The sequence below is a fragment of the Galeopterus variegatus genome, unplaced genomic scaffold (genome assembly GCF_000696425.1).
Source record: "Galeopterus variegatus unplaced genomic scaffold, G_variegatus-3.0.2 Scaffold236, whole genome shotgun sequence".
Lineage (NCBI taxonomy): Eukaryota > Metazoa > Chordata > Mammalia > Dermoptera > Cynocephalidae > Galeopterus > Galeopterus variegatus.
In genome coordinates this window covers 48,512-66,958 of record NW_007726347.1, presented here as the reverse complement: position 1 = coordinate 66,958, position 18,447 = coordinate 48,512, and the positions used below count along the sequence as shown (strand labels likewise).

Genomic DNA, 18,447 nt, shown 5'->3' with positions numbered 1-18,447 from the left:
CAAACAAACAAACAAAAAAAATGTAAACGCTATTTGCTTTTTCTATTTATTTTTTGCACCATCACATCCTAATAATAGGTCAAAAGGTGATGTTAGTAAATGAAATACATGAACCTAATCTAATTGGATTCCATCCTGAAAACAAACAAAAGACCCTAGTGGTTATGGTTTACCTTTGTTTTTTGATTTGATACCTGCTATCTCACAGTAAGCAAAGCAACATTCCCACAGAAACCATCCCCGAAGTGAAATCTCCAATATAATCTGATTCAATTAAATCACACACTTAAAGAAGTTTTGTTTCTTTTCTGTTCCTGATGACTACAGAAACAGCTAGTGGTTTTTCTTCGACTGGAACTGAAAGGATGAAAAGGATCAACTGAACATTTCCCAGGCTGCAAAATTCAGTTTTTGATGCCTGCAGGCGAAAAAGCTGGCTTTTCCCATTAAGGGCAGATTGACCCTACACTATCCATTTTGACCTTTGGACTCCTTATTAGTCATCTTTGGTCTCTGACAGCAGCTAGACAGGCCAACAACAGAAGTACACTCTCCAGTGAACAAAAGTTTGCTGTGTAAAAGAGATGAGCTGTGGGCAGAGATACGATCTGAAGAGAAGGTGCTGAATTCATCCTCTGTTCCAGCAGCATGTCCAGGATTGCTGCCACTACAAAAAGTGAAACTTTACCCAAAAGCATTTTCCCTGCCCGTGATTTAAACACACATCTTCAGTAAGGAAGTAGCCTGGTTTCAGAGAGAGGCAGACAACCAATAGTATTGAAGCTAGCATACAACTGTGACCTATACTCCTTTCTCTTTCCAGTCTTGCTTTTTTTTTTTTTCCCCTGTAAAATTTTTTTTTTTCCTTTTTGTCTTTTTCCGTGTCCGGCAACGGATCGCAACCCTCAGTGTCGCGCCCGTAGCGGGCCTGGACGGTAACGGGATCGCAACCCTCGGCGCTGCGCCCACACCTCGCTCAGCCAGTGAGCGGGAACCGGTCTGTATGTGGGATCCGAACCCTCCGCAGGAGGGCCGCCGCGCTCCCAAGCGGGGCACTCTAGCAGTGCGCCACCAGGCCAGCCCTTTCCCCTGTAAATTTACCACAGGCCTCTATGGATACTGTTTAGATCTGCTGGTGACATTCAAAGTAGGAGTCTTTAAGAAAAACATACAATTTTCTTCTTTCTCTTATATTCAATACTAATATAGCCTCAAAGATGGAAACTTTTGGTTCCAGAATTTAAATAGCTTGTTCCCTAAGAAGTTAATCTCCTCAACTTTTGAACTATGCCCACTGCTTCCTATAAATAGGGTCAGGAAATACTAACTCCATAAGTATAGTCACAAGCATTAACAAATTAATGTATTTGATCATTTTTAAAATTTCAGTATCATTAGTAAGATAGTACTATGGGAAATCCCAATGATGTTTAACACTTCCTAAACAGCACAATGAAATGTTGCTCAAAGTTTGAATTAGTTTGCTGCAGAACCTTAAGCAAGTCTGCTTGCTTACATTTTGGCTCTGAAATTCTGTAAGTCTAAAACAGTGATGATTTTAGAATAAAATGGAAATATAGGGACCATACCTAAATTCATACACTACATATGAGGGTACTTCAAAAAGTTCATTGAAAAATAGAATTAAAAGCTAATAAAAATCTTTCCATGAACCTTATTTTTGTTTTTTGAAATTTAAGAGTTTTATTCTTTTAAAAAAATTAAAAAAAAAATTTAAATTGTACATATTTATGGGGTACAGTTTGTTGTTTCAATACATGCACATATTTTATAATGATCTAATCAGAATAGTTAGCATATCTATCACCTAAACATTTATCATTTCTTTGTGGTTATAACATTCAAGATCTTTTTTTTTTTTTTAAAGATTCTCTTTTCTTGCTATCTTAACACATATCATACAATATTATTAGCTACTGTCACCCTAGAGCAGCAGAATTTATTCTTCCTATCTAACTGTAACTTTGAATCAGACTACCAACCTTCCTCTCCTGCCCTTCCCTGCCTCTGGTAACCACTATTCTATTTCTTATTTCTCTCTTTTTTTCTCTTTAATTTCTTAATTGACCAATGATAAATATTCATGGAGTACAATATGATATTTGGCTATATTCATACTGTGTGTAATGATCATATCAGGGTGCTTAGCATATCCATCACCTGAAACATTTGTCATTTGTGTTAGAACATTCAATATCATCTCTACTAGCTATTAAAAGATACATGGTAATTTGTTAACTGTAATCTCCCTATATTACTATGGAACACTAGATCGCATTCTTCCTATCTCTCTACTATTTTGTATCCGCTGACCACCCTTTTCCCTTCCTCTCCCCCTCCCCCACCAACCCCTAGTAACCACTATTCAACTCTCTACTTCCATGAGATCAACATTTTTAGCTTCCTCATGTGAATGAGAACATGTGGTATTTCTCTCTATGTCTGGCATATTTCACTTAACATAATTTTCTCCAAGCTCATCCATGTTGCTGCAAATGGCAGAATTTCAGTCTTTTTTATGGCCGAATAGTATTCCATTGTATATATATACCATATTTTCTTTATTCAATCATCTGCTGAAGGACATTTAGGTTGGTTCCAACTCTTGGCTACTGTGAATAAAGCCATGATAAACATGTGAGTGCAGGTATACCTTTGACATGTTGATTTCCATTCCTTTGGATATACACCCAGTAGTAGGATTGCTGAACTGTTATGGCAGTTTTACCTGTAGTTGTTTGAGAAATTTTCCACTGTTTTCCATAATGGCTGTATTAATTTACATTCCCACCAATGTATTATAAGAGCTCCCCTTTCTCTGCGTCCTCATCAGCATTTATTTTCTGTCTTTTTTTTTTTTTCCTTTTTGTCTTTTTTCCTGACCGGCAACGGGATCGCAACCCTCGGTGTCGCACCTGCACTGCGCTCAACCAGTGAGCAGACCGGTCTCTATATGGGATCCGAACCCTCGGCGGGAGCGCCGCCGCACTCCCAAGTGCCACACTCTACCGAGTGCGCCACTGGGCCAGCCCATATTTTCTGTCCCCCCCCCCTTTTTTTTTTCCGAGACCGGCAACGGGATCGCAACCCTCGGTGTTGCTCCCGTACCTCGCTCAGCCAGTGAGCGGCCGGTCTGTATGTGGGATCCGAACCCTTGGCAGGAGCGCTGCCGTGCTTCCCAAGCGGCGCACTGTAGCAGTGTGCCACCGGGCCGGCCCCTTCTGTCTTTTTGATAACAGCCATTCTAACTGGGGTGAGATAACATCTCACTGTGGTTTTGATTTGCATTTCTCTGATGATTAGTGATGTTGAGCATTTTTTCATATGCCTGTTGGCCATTTGTATGTTTTCTTTTGAAAATGCCTATTCAGTTTCTTTGCCTATTTTTTTTCTTACTAGTGAATTGTTTGAGTTCTTTGTATATTTTGGATATTAATCCCTTGTTGGATGCATAGTTTGCAAATATTTTTTCCCATTCTGCAGGTTGTCTTTTCACTCTGTTGATTGTTTCCTTTGCTGTGCAGAAACTTTTTAGTTTGTTATAATTCCATTTGTTAATTTTTGCTTTCGTTCCCTGTGCTTCTGAAGTATTACTCATAAAATCTTTGCCCAGACATATGTCCTGAAGTGTTTCCCCTACGTTTTCTTCTTTAAGTTTTATTATTTCAGCTCTTACATTTAAGTCTTCAATCATTTTGAGTTGATTTTGGTAGGTGGTGAGAGACAGGGGTTTAGTTTCATTCCTCCGCATATGGATCTCCAATTTTCCCAGCACCATTTACTGAAGAGACTATCCTTTTCCCAATGCATGTTCTTGGCTCCTTTGTCAAAAATCAGTTGGCTCTAGGTGCATGAATTTACTTCTGAATTCTTTATTCTGTTCCATTGTTCTATGTGTCTGTTTTGGGGCCACTACAATGCTGTTCATGAACTTTCTGAAGTACCCTCATATATGCTCAAAAATATCTTGGAATAATTAGTTTCTTCATTTTAACCTTTAGTGTACTATTATTTCATCTTTCTATTAGTTCTACTCAAATAGCTTACAAATTTTCCATCAGTGCTTAGGTATGAAATAGGGTCTTCACAGCAAAGACAAGTGAGAATCAACTTTTGTGGGTCTCTGAGTAGCTCAGATGAATTGAAAGATAAAATTGTATTTACCTTGATTTTAGTTTTTATCATTTCAGGAGCATCATAAAAATGAATTACTAAAATTGCTTGTGGAAGTGTAGACTGGTACTACTGGTGCGAGAACTAGTAATCTCTATCAAAATATGTACATCTTTTGGCCAACCAATACCAGAATTGAGTTTTAGGGTACTTCTTTTAGGGATGTATGCAAAGATTTCTGCTCAAGGATATTCATGATCAGTGAGGCTTTGTTTATAACTGCAAAAAAACTGGACACAATCAAAAAGTCCAACAGGGCTGACCCCGTGGCGCACTCAGGAGAGTGCGGCGCTGAGAGCGCAGTGGCGCTCCTGCCGCGGGTTCGGATCCTATATAGGGATGGCCGCTGCGCTCACTGGCTGAGTGCGGTGCGGGGGACACCAAGCCAAGGGTTGCGATCCCCTTACCGGTCACAAAAAAGGACAAAAAAAAAAAAGTCCAACAATAGAGCAGAATCTGAATCAGTTCTATGGAAAACAAACAACTGGTAAAAAGGATATGAAAGAAATGCATTTGAGGACAATGGCAGAACGTCACCAATATGGTAAAGTGAAAAAAATAAGGTTTCAAAGCAGTAGATACAGGACAATCCCACTTTAAAAAGTATATACAACACAGAAAAAGCCTAGACAGTGTCAACAGTAAATATCTTTGGAAGGTAAAAGTAAGAACAATGCTTTTTGGGGGAGGAGAAATACCTCAATGTTTTCTGTTTTTTCTATAATAAACATGCATTATTTGCAAGTATTAAAAAAATAACCAGTACTTTTTGCTTCGTTGATAAGAATACTTCATTATAAAAAAAAAATCACTCACTGGGTACAAGTTCTTTTTAAGCTGAATGGGTGGTACAAAATGAAGATATTATCAAGTTTACTATGTACAAGGGTAGACAGGTTTTTTAAAAGTCAAGAGGATTTTGGGCCGGCCCAGTGGCGCACTGCTATAGTACGCCGCTTGGGAGCGCAGCGGCACTCCCGCCGAGGGTTCGGATCCCACATACAGACCGGCCGCTCACTGGCTGAGCGAGGTGCGGGCGCAACACCGAGGGTTGCGATCCCGTTGCCGGTCTGGTACGGGCGCGACACCGAGGGTTGCGATCTGTTGCCGGTCACGAAAAAAGACAAAAAAAAAAAAAGTCAAGAGGATTTTCCATTTGGAAACTAACCCCCAAAATGATTTGTAAGATTGCTATAAAGAAGAGCATAGACATTCAATATTTTTTTGTTGATTTTGATTTTGAGGAAGAGACCAGATGTTATTTTTTTTAAAAAAGCATAACAAACTTTCTCATTATTGCACTATCATTTTCTGATAAACAGGGCATATGGCCCTGCTGAGAATTTCTCCAAGAATCTAAAACAGCAACAAAAAACAAGGAGAGAAAATTCCAGTAGTGTAGGCACAGGGGACTACCATGATAACTGAGAGTAACTACAGGAGAGCCACAGGAGTGAATAAGCCCTAATACACTAATAGCCAGGATTAAAGTGGATTTTCAACAGATGTATTCAAGTACTTCCAAGGAGGTAAGGAATAAAAAAGTATGATTAAAACAACAATGGCGTTTAATCTTTAAATTAGAGATAATCAGCCAGTCTACATTCTTCAGTTTTTCTTTAATTTCGGAAAGAAAAAAAAAAATTACACTGGGTTTAAATTCATTTGGTTAGAATCATTAAATAGAAATAAACGAAGTTTCTCTTATCTAGTCTGTTTGCCATTTCTTTCAGTGTAGGAGAATTATTAAGGCATGATTGCTAGATATTCAGTTTGTGCAGAGACTTCTTTGACTCAGTATCATTAAACTATCACTTGGTCTTAGTGTTACATGACATTTATACAGTTCTTGATCTTTATTAATTGATGAATACAATTGATGAATAAAGATTTATTGATCTTTTACACAGGCTACTTGTGTAAAAGATCCCCACTACGACTAGAATGGTTTTCATGGGTACTTGATTTAGAAACTAAGGAACATTGCTTATGTAGAATTCTAAATAAGTTGAGCCAGTAATTGGTAACTAGGCCATTAAACTGGTAATCAGCCAATAAGAGCAGGAAAAAAGAGCAATCAGCACAACCTCTGTGCCACAGGAACAACATGATGCCTACCACGAGATGCTGATGTAATAATACCTAGAGCTGAGCACCTGGAGGAAGCAGAGAAAGAGGTTTTGAACGTGCTTTTTTTTTTTTTTTTAACCCATAAAGCCACTAGCAGGTAGTTTAATGATTTCTGTTCATATGCTGCTTGTGGGGATTTCACATTGTGCTCCCAGTCACAGGTACTATTCAATAACAGCCTTGAGAAATTGGCAGCTTTCCTAAATAAGTTATGTAAAGTCTGCCCATATAATATGCTCAAAATATGCTCACAGCTATTTTCTAAACAACAATATCAGTCTATACAAAAGCCTTTCTGGATACTCCTTACCACAAATGATTAATAGCAGTAATCACTTGAAACTATCTATTTGTAATATGGCCATAACACCTGCCACATAGTCTTCCTTTTTTCTTACCACCCAAGTATCCTTTTTACCACTATTTTAGCAAATTCAGACACTTAAGAGGGCCAGAAATAAATGTCAGAGTTCCAGTTCAAATCCTACTTCCATACAGCCTTTCCTAATGAGCTCATTTACAATGATAACTTTTGGTTCTCTGAATCCCTTAAAGCACCAACTACACCACTCACCTAGCACTTAGAGAGAGTGCTAAACTGTGCTCTTAGTTTATTGATATGTCTTATCTCCTCAACAGACTGAGCATGCTGACTGCAGGAACCATGTCTTGTATTTTTTTTTAATCTCCCACCTCTTATATAGAATAGATGCAATTATGATAATGATGCAAATAACCAAACTTTTACCATCAGCCTAAGGTGCCACTCTGTATTCTAATTCTTTCTCCTATAATTTGGCTCATGTCAAAAGGGCAAAAAGAGCAAAAATATTAGCTACCACTTACTGAGTACAGTACTTCACAAATATTACAGTTAATCCTCAGAGGTATTATAAGCTTCATTTTACTGATGAGAAAACTAAGGCTTCGGGTGAACATATTATATTCAAGATCGCACAGCTAATAAATGGTGTAACTGACTGGAACTCAGGTTTGTTTCATTCCAAACACTACACTATTACTACTAGGCGCAAGGAATAAATGGCATGTAGTTATTCTGAATATGTGACCCAAGAGAAATTCTAAGAATTTTTACAGAGAATGTTTAAGGAATGGGATACTTTAAGAATTAAATGTGAGATTTTATTGGAGGAGGGATGAGCATCTCAAAGAGGTGTGGTTGACAGAGTGATATATATCAAATCTAGTCAAAGGGACCTCAAAGAGGTTGTTTCACTTACTGTTTGAATCTATTTATTCCACTCATCTCTTAGGAAGAGAAATTTACATTGAGAATTCACATCCCCCCACAGATACCTCAATTCCTTCAAACTAAAGCTCCTTACAAAAATAAAGACGATATAGTGGAAGTTAAAAATTTTGATGTTCATGAGAGCTGGATACATTAACATTAGGAGAAACATAATAATTTTTTTTTTTTTTTAAAGATGACCGGTAAGGGGATCTTAACCCTTGACTTGGTGTTGTCAGCACCACGCTCACCCAGTGAGCAAACCGGCCATCCCTATATGGGATCCGAACCCGCGGCCTTGGTGTTATCAGCACCACACTCTCCCGAGTGAGCCACGGGCCAGCCCCAAAACATAATAATTTTAAAGGACATGGGACATTGAAGGGTCTTGAAGAAATGGTACCACTCATTCAATTTAGCTCTCATGGAGATCAACTGGCTTTTTTTTTTTTTCCCTTTTTTTTGTCTTTTTTCGTGACCGGCAACGGATCGCAACCCTCAGTGTTGCGCCCATACTGGACCGGGACCGGCAACGGGATCGCAACCCTCGGTGTTGCGCCCGCACCTCGCTCAGCCAGTGAGCGGCTGGTCTGTATGTAGGATCCGAACCCTCGGCGGGAGTGCCGCCGCGCTCCCAAGCAGCGCACTGTAGCAGTGCGCCACCGGGCCGGCCCTCAACTGGCTTTTATTACACAAAATTCAGAGAATAGCAGACACAGATGTATAGACAAGATGCTCAGCTCATAAGACTGACTAGCCTTTTACTGGGATGATGAAGATTGCTTAAAGTGTTGCTTTAGTTGCTAACAGATAAAGCCATCTGTGGCATAAACTTTTACACAGTCACCACAGAAGAAAACCAACATAAAGCGTACAATTAGAACTCTCAGGGTTTGAAACATTCTGTTATGGATCATGATTATCCATGTGAATCTTGATCTATAAATATTAAGTACAATGATAAAAGTAATAAACATATGAAATTTTTACTGTTCTTATGCATTATCTTATTTGATCTCCACAGCCTCCTGAAATGAGGCAGATATTATCCCCAGACAAACATAAGCAACAATTTGAGCCATTTAGATCACTACCAAAAAAAATCCCAATTCTACTTCTATGCCTCGAAACCTTAACTGCTACAGCTAAAAAAAAAAAAAAAAAAGCCTAGAATTGGTTAACACTGAGGTTTCTCTTTACCTGAGAGTGATTCAACCCTCTGGATTTTGTTGCTTTACCAGACATAACTAAGCCAAATCCCTCAGGTTACTAAAAGAAGGGTCACATGCCTCTAAAAACTGATTAATGTAAAAAATGAAAGTTGCAAAATTCACATAACATGCAAAAAAGGAAGTGAAGGGCCGGCCCGGTGGCGCACTCGGTAGAGGGCGGCGCTTCCGCCGAGGGTTCGGATCCCATATAGAGACCAGTCTGCTTACTGGTTGAGCGCGGTGCTGGCGCGACACCGAGGGTAGCGATCCCGTTGCCGGTCACGAAAAAAGACAAAAAGGAAAGTATAATACTAGCAATCATTTGGCTACATCCTTTCCAAATAACAGGAACACCTAAAAAGGTCTTGATGTTCTTAGCCATTTCTTCACATTAAACCTACTTATGTTAGTGACAGCAACATCCTGCATCATTCAACAATGCAAAGCTTACTCTAACCCTTTCTGAAAGTAGTTATATGGTATGATAGCATCAACATCACTGTTTTTTAGCCCCAAGGCTAACCATATGGTAGTTTGGAGGACTCAACATTTACTGGAAAGACCCAAGAAGAGATGTTAGCAAGATGAACTGTAGGAGTTTGAACTCCTTTATCACTCCATAGTCCAACAGCTCTTGGAAACAGAGATGGACAACATCTTTAATTATTTCTCTTTGGGCAATGGTTTCCTCAGTGTAAGTCTAGAGAAACTGCCCAATTTCAGAAATGAATAACAGGTGAGCACATAAGCAGATTAGCAGTAATTTAAAAAAAAAAAAAAAAAAAAAACAAATCACTCTAGATTTATCAAAAAGAAATCTTGATGTGAGCATATCACTACCTCACCATCCCTGCTGATCTTCATTGTGGAGATTTACTCTTCATTAACTTGGTTAAGCATGATTTCAAGAGGGCCAAAGTTGAGAGTTTTTTTTCCCCCCACCATGGTTCCAGGTCAATTACTGCTCTACTGACTTCAAACAAGCACAAGAGTACATAAAACTACACAAAGTTATCATCAATAATGAAAACATGACTGTGCCTTTATACTCTGAGAGTGGATCATTAACCTTTTCTTCATATTTGAAAGGCCACAGTGCCCAGAAGATTTTCCAGATGTAAAGTAGTTTTGATCACTTATTTAAATACATTCCATTTTTAAGGCTATATTTTCTATTCAAGGATCAGAAATAACAATAAAAAGTATTAATTTAGAATCAAAGAGACATCTCATGCCTCTTTTAAGTATTGATATTAGTCTCTTAGCCACCAAAGAGAGAAAAAAATCCCTTAAATCATAAATACATGCCTGGTTTCAATCACTGAATTAAAACTTATTCTAATTATGTTTGCCTATTTCTGTAGAAGATCTAGATTTTAAAAGCTCCATGAATGATAATTACACTTATTCAATGAGGACAAGGAAATTAAAAAATTTGAATGGCAAAAACATTTCATAAAATTATAACACTTGGAATACAGCTTCTTGGTTCCATGCTTTAACATTCAGGTAATCCTGCTAAAGAACTGTTACAGAGCACAGAAAAAATGGAAGCTACCTAAATCATTCCACAAATCAGACAAAAGCTGGACAAAGCACCAAAGATTCAAAAAATATTTGAGTGTATCAGTGCAAAATCTTATATATTAGTAAACCAAATTCAGCAATATGTTAAATGAATAATACAAACACAAATGTAGCTAAATTATGCAAGGATGACTCAACTCTAGCAACTCAATACGTCACAGCATTACCAGTAAAGGGGAAAAATATTATCATTCCAATAGATGTCAAAGAAACATTCAATAAAATTCAATAAATATATCTGATTAAAATGTTTTGCAAATTAGCAATAGTAAGAAATGCCTTTGGGGCTAGCCAGTTAGCTCACTTGGGAGCACATGGTGCTGATAACAGCAAGGTCAAGGGTTCAGATCCCCTTACCAGCTAGCTGCCAAAAAAAAAAAGAGAGAGAGAGAAAAAGCCCTCAATTTGATAAGTGGTCTATGCCAGGACCTATAGCACATGGTATACCTATTTGCAAAATATAAGAAGCATTTATTTTACAATGGAAAACAAGAAAAGTTCACTAGCATTGCACTATTTGACATTACACTAGAGGCCTTAGCCAAAGCAATGAAAGCTATGAATACTGAAAGAGACAAATTCACTTACAGATGATATAATCATCCACTCAGAAAAAAATCAAGAAAATCAATTAAAAAATCTATTATATATTAGAACCAAGTAAGAATTCAGCAAGGTGGTCTGATATAAAAGTAAATATAGAAAGCAACAGTTTTACTACAAACCTGCAGTGACTAATTAGAAAACGTCTTAAGAAAGTGAAGCACATTCACGAGAGCAACAAAAACTTTATAAAACACCTATGAATATACCTAATAAGAAATGTGTAACCATCATATGAGGAAAGCTGTAAAATTTAAATGAAGGACATTTAAAAAGCAGTGAATATAAAAAGATACGTACAACACATTCCTCATTGGAAAGGCTCATTTTGTAAAGCTGGAAATTCTCTCCAAAGTTAATTCAGTAAAATTTCAATCAAAAAATCTCACTATGACTTTTAAAAGTGGAAAGCTGATTCTAAGACTTATCTGGAAAATAAAATAAACAAGAATAGCTAAGACGTTAAAAAAATTAATAACAACGAGGTAGGCCTTGCCATACAAGATATCAAAATATCCACTTAATCTGTAATAAGTAAAAACAGTGGTACTGGTATATGAGCAGAAAAACATATTAACACAATTTAAGAGTACAAAAGAAGACCCCAAGTATCTGTAAGAATTTAATATATAATATATGCAACAATTCAAATCAGTGAGGTAAGAATGGATTAAATACATGGTATTGTAATAATTGATTACCCATTTGGAAAAAAAGGTTAAGTTGAATTCCTACCTCACACTAGAAATAAAAATAAATTTCAGATGTTTTAAAGAGTTAAATATTCAAAAATGTAAACATATTAGAAAAATATAAAATAACATTTTTATAATCCTGGGGGTGAGTAGGAAGGGTTTTTTGTTCAAAGAAAGATACAAAACCCTGAAATCATAAGAGAAAATACAGATTTGACTGCATAAAAATTAAAAACTTTTATATGAGATGCAAAGTTAGAAGGCAAACAATAGGTTGGGAGAAAGTATTTTTGCTACATATTCAGAACATACAGAGAACATCAAAAAGAAAAAAACAATTACCAACAGAAAAATGGTCAGAAGTACAGACATGCAAATCACAGAAGAAAAATGAAAAAGACCAATAAAAATATAGAAAGATGCTAAACCTTTATAGTACGTAGAACTGTAAATAGGGAAGTATTTAAGAGCAGAGGCCTCTGAAATCAGACTACCTGTGTTTGCATCCGGTCTGTATAATCTCAGACAAGTTACTTACCCTCTTTGTGCCTCTTATCTGTAATTGAGGATAATACCTAAATTGTAAGGTTAAGAAAAGAGAATGAGGGCCTGCCCGTGGCTCACTCGGGAGAGTGCGGTGCTGATAACACCAAGGCCCCGGGTTCGGATCCCACATAGGGATGGCCGGTTGGCTCACTGGCTGAGCATGGTGCTGACAACACCAAGTCAAGGGTTAAGATCCCCTTACCGGTCATCTTTTAAAAAAAAAAAAGAAAAGAGAATGAGGGCCTGCCCGTGGCTCACTCGGGAGAGTGCGGTGCTGATAACACCAAGGCCCCGGGTTCGGATCCCACATAGGGATGGCCGGTTGGCTCACTGGCTGAGCATGGTGCTGACAACACCAAGTCAAGGGTTAAGATCCCCTTACCGGTCATCTTTTAAAAAAAAAAAAAGAAAAGAGAATGAGATATGCATAGTGCCCAAAATATTGTCTGAGAGTAAGAAATCAGTAAAATGTTAACTTCTATTTAATTTTGTTATTAATAGTACTAGGGTTGGTGAAGATATGGGGAAAGATACACTCCTGTATAGCTGGTAAGAGAAAATTGGCAAAGCCTTTTTAGAAAGTAATTTGGCAGTATGTATCAAATTTTTAACACACATGCCATTAAACCCAGAAATTCCACTGCTATAAACTTATCTAAAGAAATGTTCATGTACGTATACAAAGATACACGTTTTTTAGGACTCTGCAGCACTGTAAGAGCTCTGGATTTGGAGGCAGAATATGCTGGTTCTAGTTTCAGTTCTACAGATAACAAGCCATGCAGCTCTGTGCAAATCACTTCATCATTTTGATTTCTCTGGGTTCATTACTCTATAAAATGTGGCTGATGATTTGCCTGATCTGCCTCTGAGGAATACTTTAAGGTAGTAGACCCCAAAGTGTGGTCCCTAGACCAGTATCATGCAGAAACTAGTTAGAAATGCAAACTCTCCAGCTACAGAATCAGAAATGCTGGAGGTTGTAGGCAGCAATGTATGTTTTAATGAGCCTTTCCAAGTGATTCTGATATAAGCTCAAGTTTGGAGATGAGCGTATGTGAAACCATTTGGACAACTACAAAGTGGAACTGAAAAAGCATTAGTACTATTTTACTAATACAAAAAACGAACAAAACTGTTTCTACCTTTTGATTTCATGAAATCTTACATTTTGGATAATCATCTCAATGTTTCTTCCATTGTTGGGGATGAGCTTTAGAAAGCACAGATGTGGATGGAGCTAGGAACTCAAACTAATATATGAAACAAAGTAAATAAATAGAAATATTGTAGGTCAAGGTAACCACATTAACAAATTAAGCAATGACTTCAGCACCTAAATCCCAAGACTACTTTTTTTGAACGGTAAGGGGATCGCAACCCTCGGCATGGTGTTGTCTACATCACGCTCAGCCGGTGAGTGCACCAGCCATCCCTATATAGGATCCGAACCCGCAGCCTCGGCGCTCCCAGTGAGCCACACTCTCCCGAAGGAGCCATGGGGCCGGCCCTAAATCTGAAGACTTTTGATTAGAGGTTTTCAAATGGGAACATTTTTTTTTTTTTTTTAAAGATGACCGGTAAGGGGATCTTAACCCTTGACTTGGTGTTGTCAGCACCACGCTCACCCAGTGAGCAAACCGGCCATCCCTATATGGGATCCGAACCCGCGGACTTGGTGTTATTAGCACGGCACTCTCCCGAGTGAGCAACAGGCTGGCCCCCAACTGGGAACATTTTTGCCAGCATTTTATTTAATAACTCTTGATCCTTCCCTCAACTTTTTAGGACACAAAAATGGCCTTTTAGAGCCGGCCCGGTGGCGCACTGCTACAGTGCGCCGCTTGGGAGTGCGGCGGCGCTCCCGCCGAGGGTTCGGATCCCACATACAGACCGGTTCCTGCTCACTGGCTGAGCGAGGTGCGGGCATGACACTGAGGGTTGCAATTCGTTGCCGGACACACACACAAAAAAATGGCCTTTTATTTCTTGATAAGCCATTTTTTGGCATTAACAATAACACTAATGCCTTGGCCCCTTGCTTAGCGACCACTTCCCAAGGATTGAATAATGGCTCTAAAAATAACATAGGCTTCCATATTCTTCAGAAATTTAGATTTTTGTTTTATTAAAAAGCATGTACAGACCCTTAAAGGGTATGGAACTTTTCATGATCATTTTGGTCAGTCTAATCCAGGACTCTTGAAGTTTGATCACATGATTCTCTGGGTTGCTCATATATATTTTTTCTAGAATTAACACTTATAATATGATAGTTATTCTTTGTTTCTGGAATAAATTTGATCACTTCTTAATGTTCTTCATTGATGGGTCAAAAATATTGACGGGTCATCAAAATACTTGATGAGTATAGTATACAGTGGAAAGTGGAGATCTTAATCTGATAATGATGACATAATTACCAATAAAATACAGTAATACCCCAGCTATTCTAAAATTTCACCTATGTATAACAGTTGAAAGTCAAGAAATCAGAAAGAGCCTGTGAAAGGACCAAAATAGTCCAAAGGCCATACTCTAAAGGTTATGAACTTTCCCCCATAAGAGAGTAACTAAGATCTCATTCTGGCCTATTTATTCTTACACTTAATTTATGATGATTTGTTACTTGGCTTGCAAATCTGAGGCAGCAAATGAGAAGGAAAAAAAGCTTTTATGAGTGGGTTCTCAGCAATGATAAGAGAACCACTGGGCTAAGAGTACTCATGTGTCAACCTACTCCCTCCCTCAAACACACACACAATCTTTTTTTTGAGTGAGTCTTCACTTAGGACCCTAAATCTGAATGTTTTAGTTGCTCTCACTAGTCACTGCTAATTACATATATGGTACGACAGGGAGATGCTCACACCAGTTTAGATTTATAGTAACAGGTCTTAGAAATAACACTTCCCTTTAGGAAAGAGTTTCTTAACCTTTCTTGAGATCACATATTACTTTGACAATCTGATTTAAAAATATATATTTATCTACCCAACATTTTCATATAATCTCAGGGAGTTCACTGACTTTTTTTTTTTAAAGATGACCGGTAAGGGGATCTTAACCCTTGACTTGCTGTTGTCAGCACCACGCTCACCCAGTGAGCAACCGGCCATCCCTATATGGGATCCGAACCCGTGGCCTCGGTGTTATCAGCACCACACTCTCTCAAGTGAGCCACGGGCCGTCCCAGTTCACTGACTTTCTAAAGCCAATCCATAGATTTCTAGGTGACCACGGGCCCCAAATTAAGAACTTCCCATTCGATGTCAACAATGGTTATCTATGGATTTAATCCATAAAATTTAGGATTTTATTCAGAATGATCCCCAATGATTTTTTTAATGATGAAGAGCTGAGCAACACTATAAATGCTAAATAAACATGACTCCTAAAGTAAAAAGAATAAATACAGTTGTTTAGAATAAGTGAATATTATAGCAAGTCTCCTTTAAGAAAAAAAAAATGGCAAAAAAGAGACAAAAATGAATGAGAAATATTCTGAAAATTCTTAAGAAATTTGTCTACCATAGCAGCAAAACTCAGTTTGTCAAATGCATTTTTCACTAAGTTGAAGATATCAGCAAAGATAATTCCTAAGACTGCCTAGTCTCAAAAGTGACCTTGCAACTACTAAGACAAAATATCATTTTTATAGTGGTTAAGAGCACTGGCCTAGAAAACGGATCTGGATTCTAAGGACAGTTTTGTCACTTACTAGCTATATGGTATTAAGCAATTACTTCTCTAAGCTTCAGCTTCATTATCTGTAAATAGAACAAATTCATTCAGAGGGATAATTAAACGAGATAAAATACATTATATTTAGCACTGTGACAAGTGATCAATAAATGACAGCTATTAGTTATTATTTAATTTCAATTCATTTATTTTTTGTGCACAGATTTAGTTTGCGAAGGGTTACCAAGTACATGATCTCTTCTAATCCTATGGGGTAGAAACCACTGTATCCCTGTTTTACAGTGGCAGAAACTGAAATCAAATAATTTACCCAAAGACACTACTTAGTAGGAAAAGAAATCTGGATTTGTTTGACTACACTAAGAAGTATGCTTCAAAACTCCTTTTCCCCCCAAAAGCTTAAAAGCTCTTTAAATTTTTCTTCCTTTTTATTGTGGTTAAATATACATAACATAAAATTTACGATTTTGACCATTTTTAAATGTACAGTTTATGGCATTAAGTACTCCCACATTGTTACGCAATCACCACTACTATTCATCCCCCAAACTTTTTCATCTTCCCCAAATGAAATTTTGTACTCATTAAACACATATTTCACCTCCCCTCCCCTGCAAACACCATTCTTTGTCTCTCTGAATTTGACTACTGTAGGTACTTCATATAAATGGAATCATACAGTATTTGTCTTTCTGTAACTGGCTTAATTTGCTTAGAATAATGTCTTCAAGGTTCATCCATGTTGTAGCATGTGTCAGAATTTCCTTCCTTTGTAAAGCTGAATAATATTCCATTACATGTTTATACCACATTTTGTTTATCCATTCATCCATCCATGGATATCTGGGTTGCTGCCACTGCCTTTTTTCTTTTTAAAGTATTGTTAACACTATTATTTTGAGATTGGTTATCCAGTTTTGGATTATTCACTCCTTCCTTTTTCTTTCACTCCACCACCCCTACCCCCTCCTTTTAAAGGGAAAATACAAGTAAGGCAGTTTATTTAATTGTGTAGAGTTCACAGAACATGGCAGTAAAACCCCTGTTTGTGTATTTTGCTATTTCTCCACCACGAATCAACACACAAGAAAAAAAAGCTGAGACTCATATAACTTTAATTTAAGATGATAGGAGCCTTAATTAAGGCTTAATTAACCGTTAATTAAAATATTAAATTAGGTTTAAGATGACCTATAAATCACTTTACATGCTATTTTTTGGACCTTTAATAAGGTATAATGGAAAGTTTATGCTGCTGAACATAAAAAAGATGCTCTTCAGAGTTGACCTGGAAGGGAGACAGTAGCTAGGAGTGTAGGAAAACCTCAGCAAGTGACTCCTCTGAAGCCACTCCGGAGTGAGTACCAATACAATAACGCAAACCAAACTGCTGCTATCTAAAGTAACCTTAAACCACTCCACTGGTTTAAGTATGCAACTTGAATAGGTGGAATTCATCTACTTTGAGCTTTATAACTGTGAGGTGAGATTAACCACGAGCTTCAACACACAGTTCTCAGAAATAGCTAAACCACAATGGAAGGAAATGATAACCCTAGAGATTTAAAAAAGTGATATTTCAAAAACAGTGACGATTTAAAGATGCGCTTGAATCTTGCACTTTAGTGAAGAGAGGTGTTCATGGAGGCTTGGGTTGAGTGCGTACTAGTACAGGTGGAGATAAAAGAAAAACAGCGAAACTACCGAATCCAGTTTTCCGAAATAACTCCAGACTACAAACAGCGGGAGCGAAGAACGAACTGCCTTTGTGTAAATGGCTTGCGACAGAAATGTATGGTCACGCGTAAACTTATGTAAAACAAATAACAAAACCCACCACCCCTGGAGGGTGATCATCAGCAGGACCCACAGGAGTCACTCGCGTTTTCGGCCGGCTGTTCTACGTCTATTGACCACCCTTCAGTCCCGTCTCCCGAGTGCCATACGTCCGGGTTGTCACTCGATCATCACAGACAGCCAGACAACTTCTCCGGGACGACCCCACTTTCAGATTCCCTCAAAGTTTACCAGAAATTCTCCTAAAGGATTCTTCTGTCCACCCTTACCCCTCCACCCCGGAACACCTTCTGCATCCACGAATCACCTCCACACCTCCAGCCCATCGTCCATCCTCACGGATGCCCCGAGACCTCCAAGCACTCAGGCTGCGCTTTCACACTCTCGCCTGCTTGACTGCTCCCCAGGATACTGGGGAAAACGGCTGCTGAAAAGCGAACTTTCCCAGCGTTCACAGAAATGGGTGGGCGCACGGCGGACTTACAGCTGGTTGATGGCGTTCTGCGAGATAACCGCGTTGGCGGAGAAGTAAGGGATCATGTCTGGGCCACCGAGGCTGCAGGTGCAGGCGGGGAGCGCCTTCCTCTCGCGGGCCAATGTGCTCAGGGTCATGTGGCCGGCTCAAGGCGCACAGCTCCGCATCCTGGCCCCCGCCCGGCTCGGGCACGGGGCGCTCGCGTTGGACTCCACCGGCCAGAGGCGCAGGCAGCGCGGGCTCCCGGCGGCC

The 18,447-nt window shown here is 38.6% G+C and overlaps 1 protein-coding gene across 1 annotated transcript in view; it reads right to left on the bottom strand.

Moving 5' to 3' along the window:
- Positions 1-18,332, bottom strand: part of SSH2 (slingshot protein phosphatase 2) — a 111,986-nt gene extending 93,654 nt beyond the window's left edge. The window contains exon 1 of the mRNA XM_008566338.1: positions 18,205-18,332. Within this exon, the coding sequence (XP_008564560.1) occupies positions 18,205-18,332 (128 nt within the window). The remainder of the gene's footprint in view (positions 1-18,204) is intronic.
- Between the last annotated feature and the right edge of the window lie 115 nt (positions 18,333-18,447).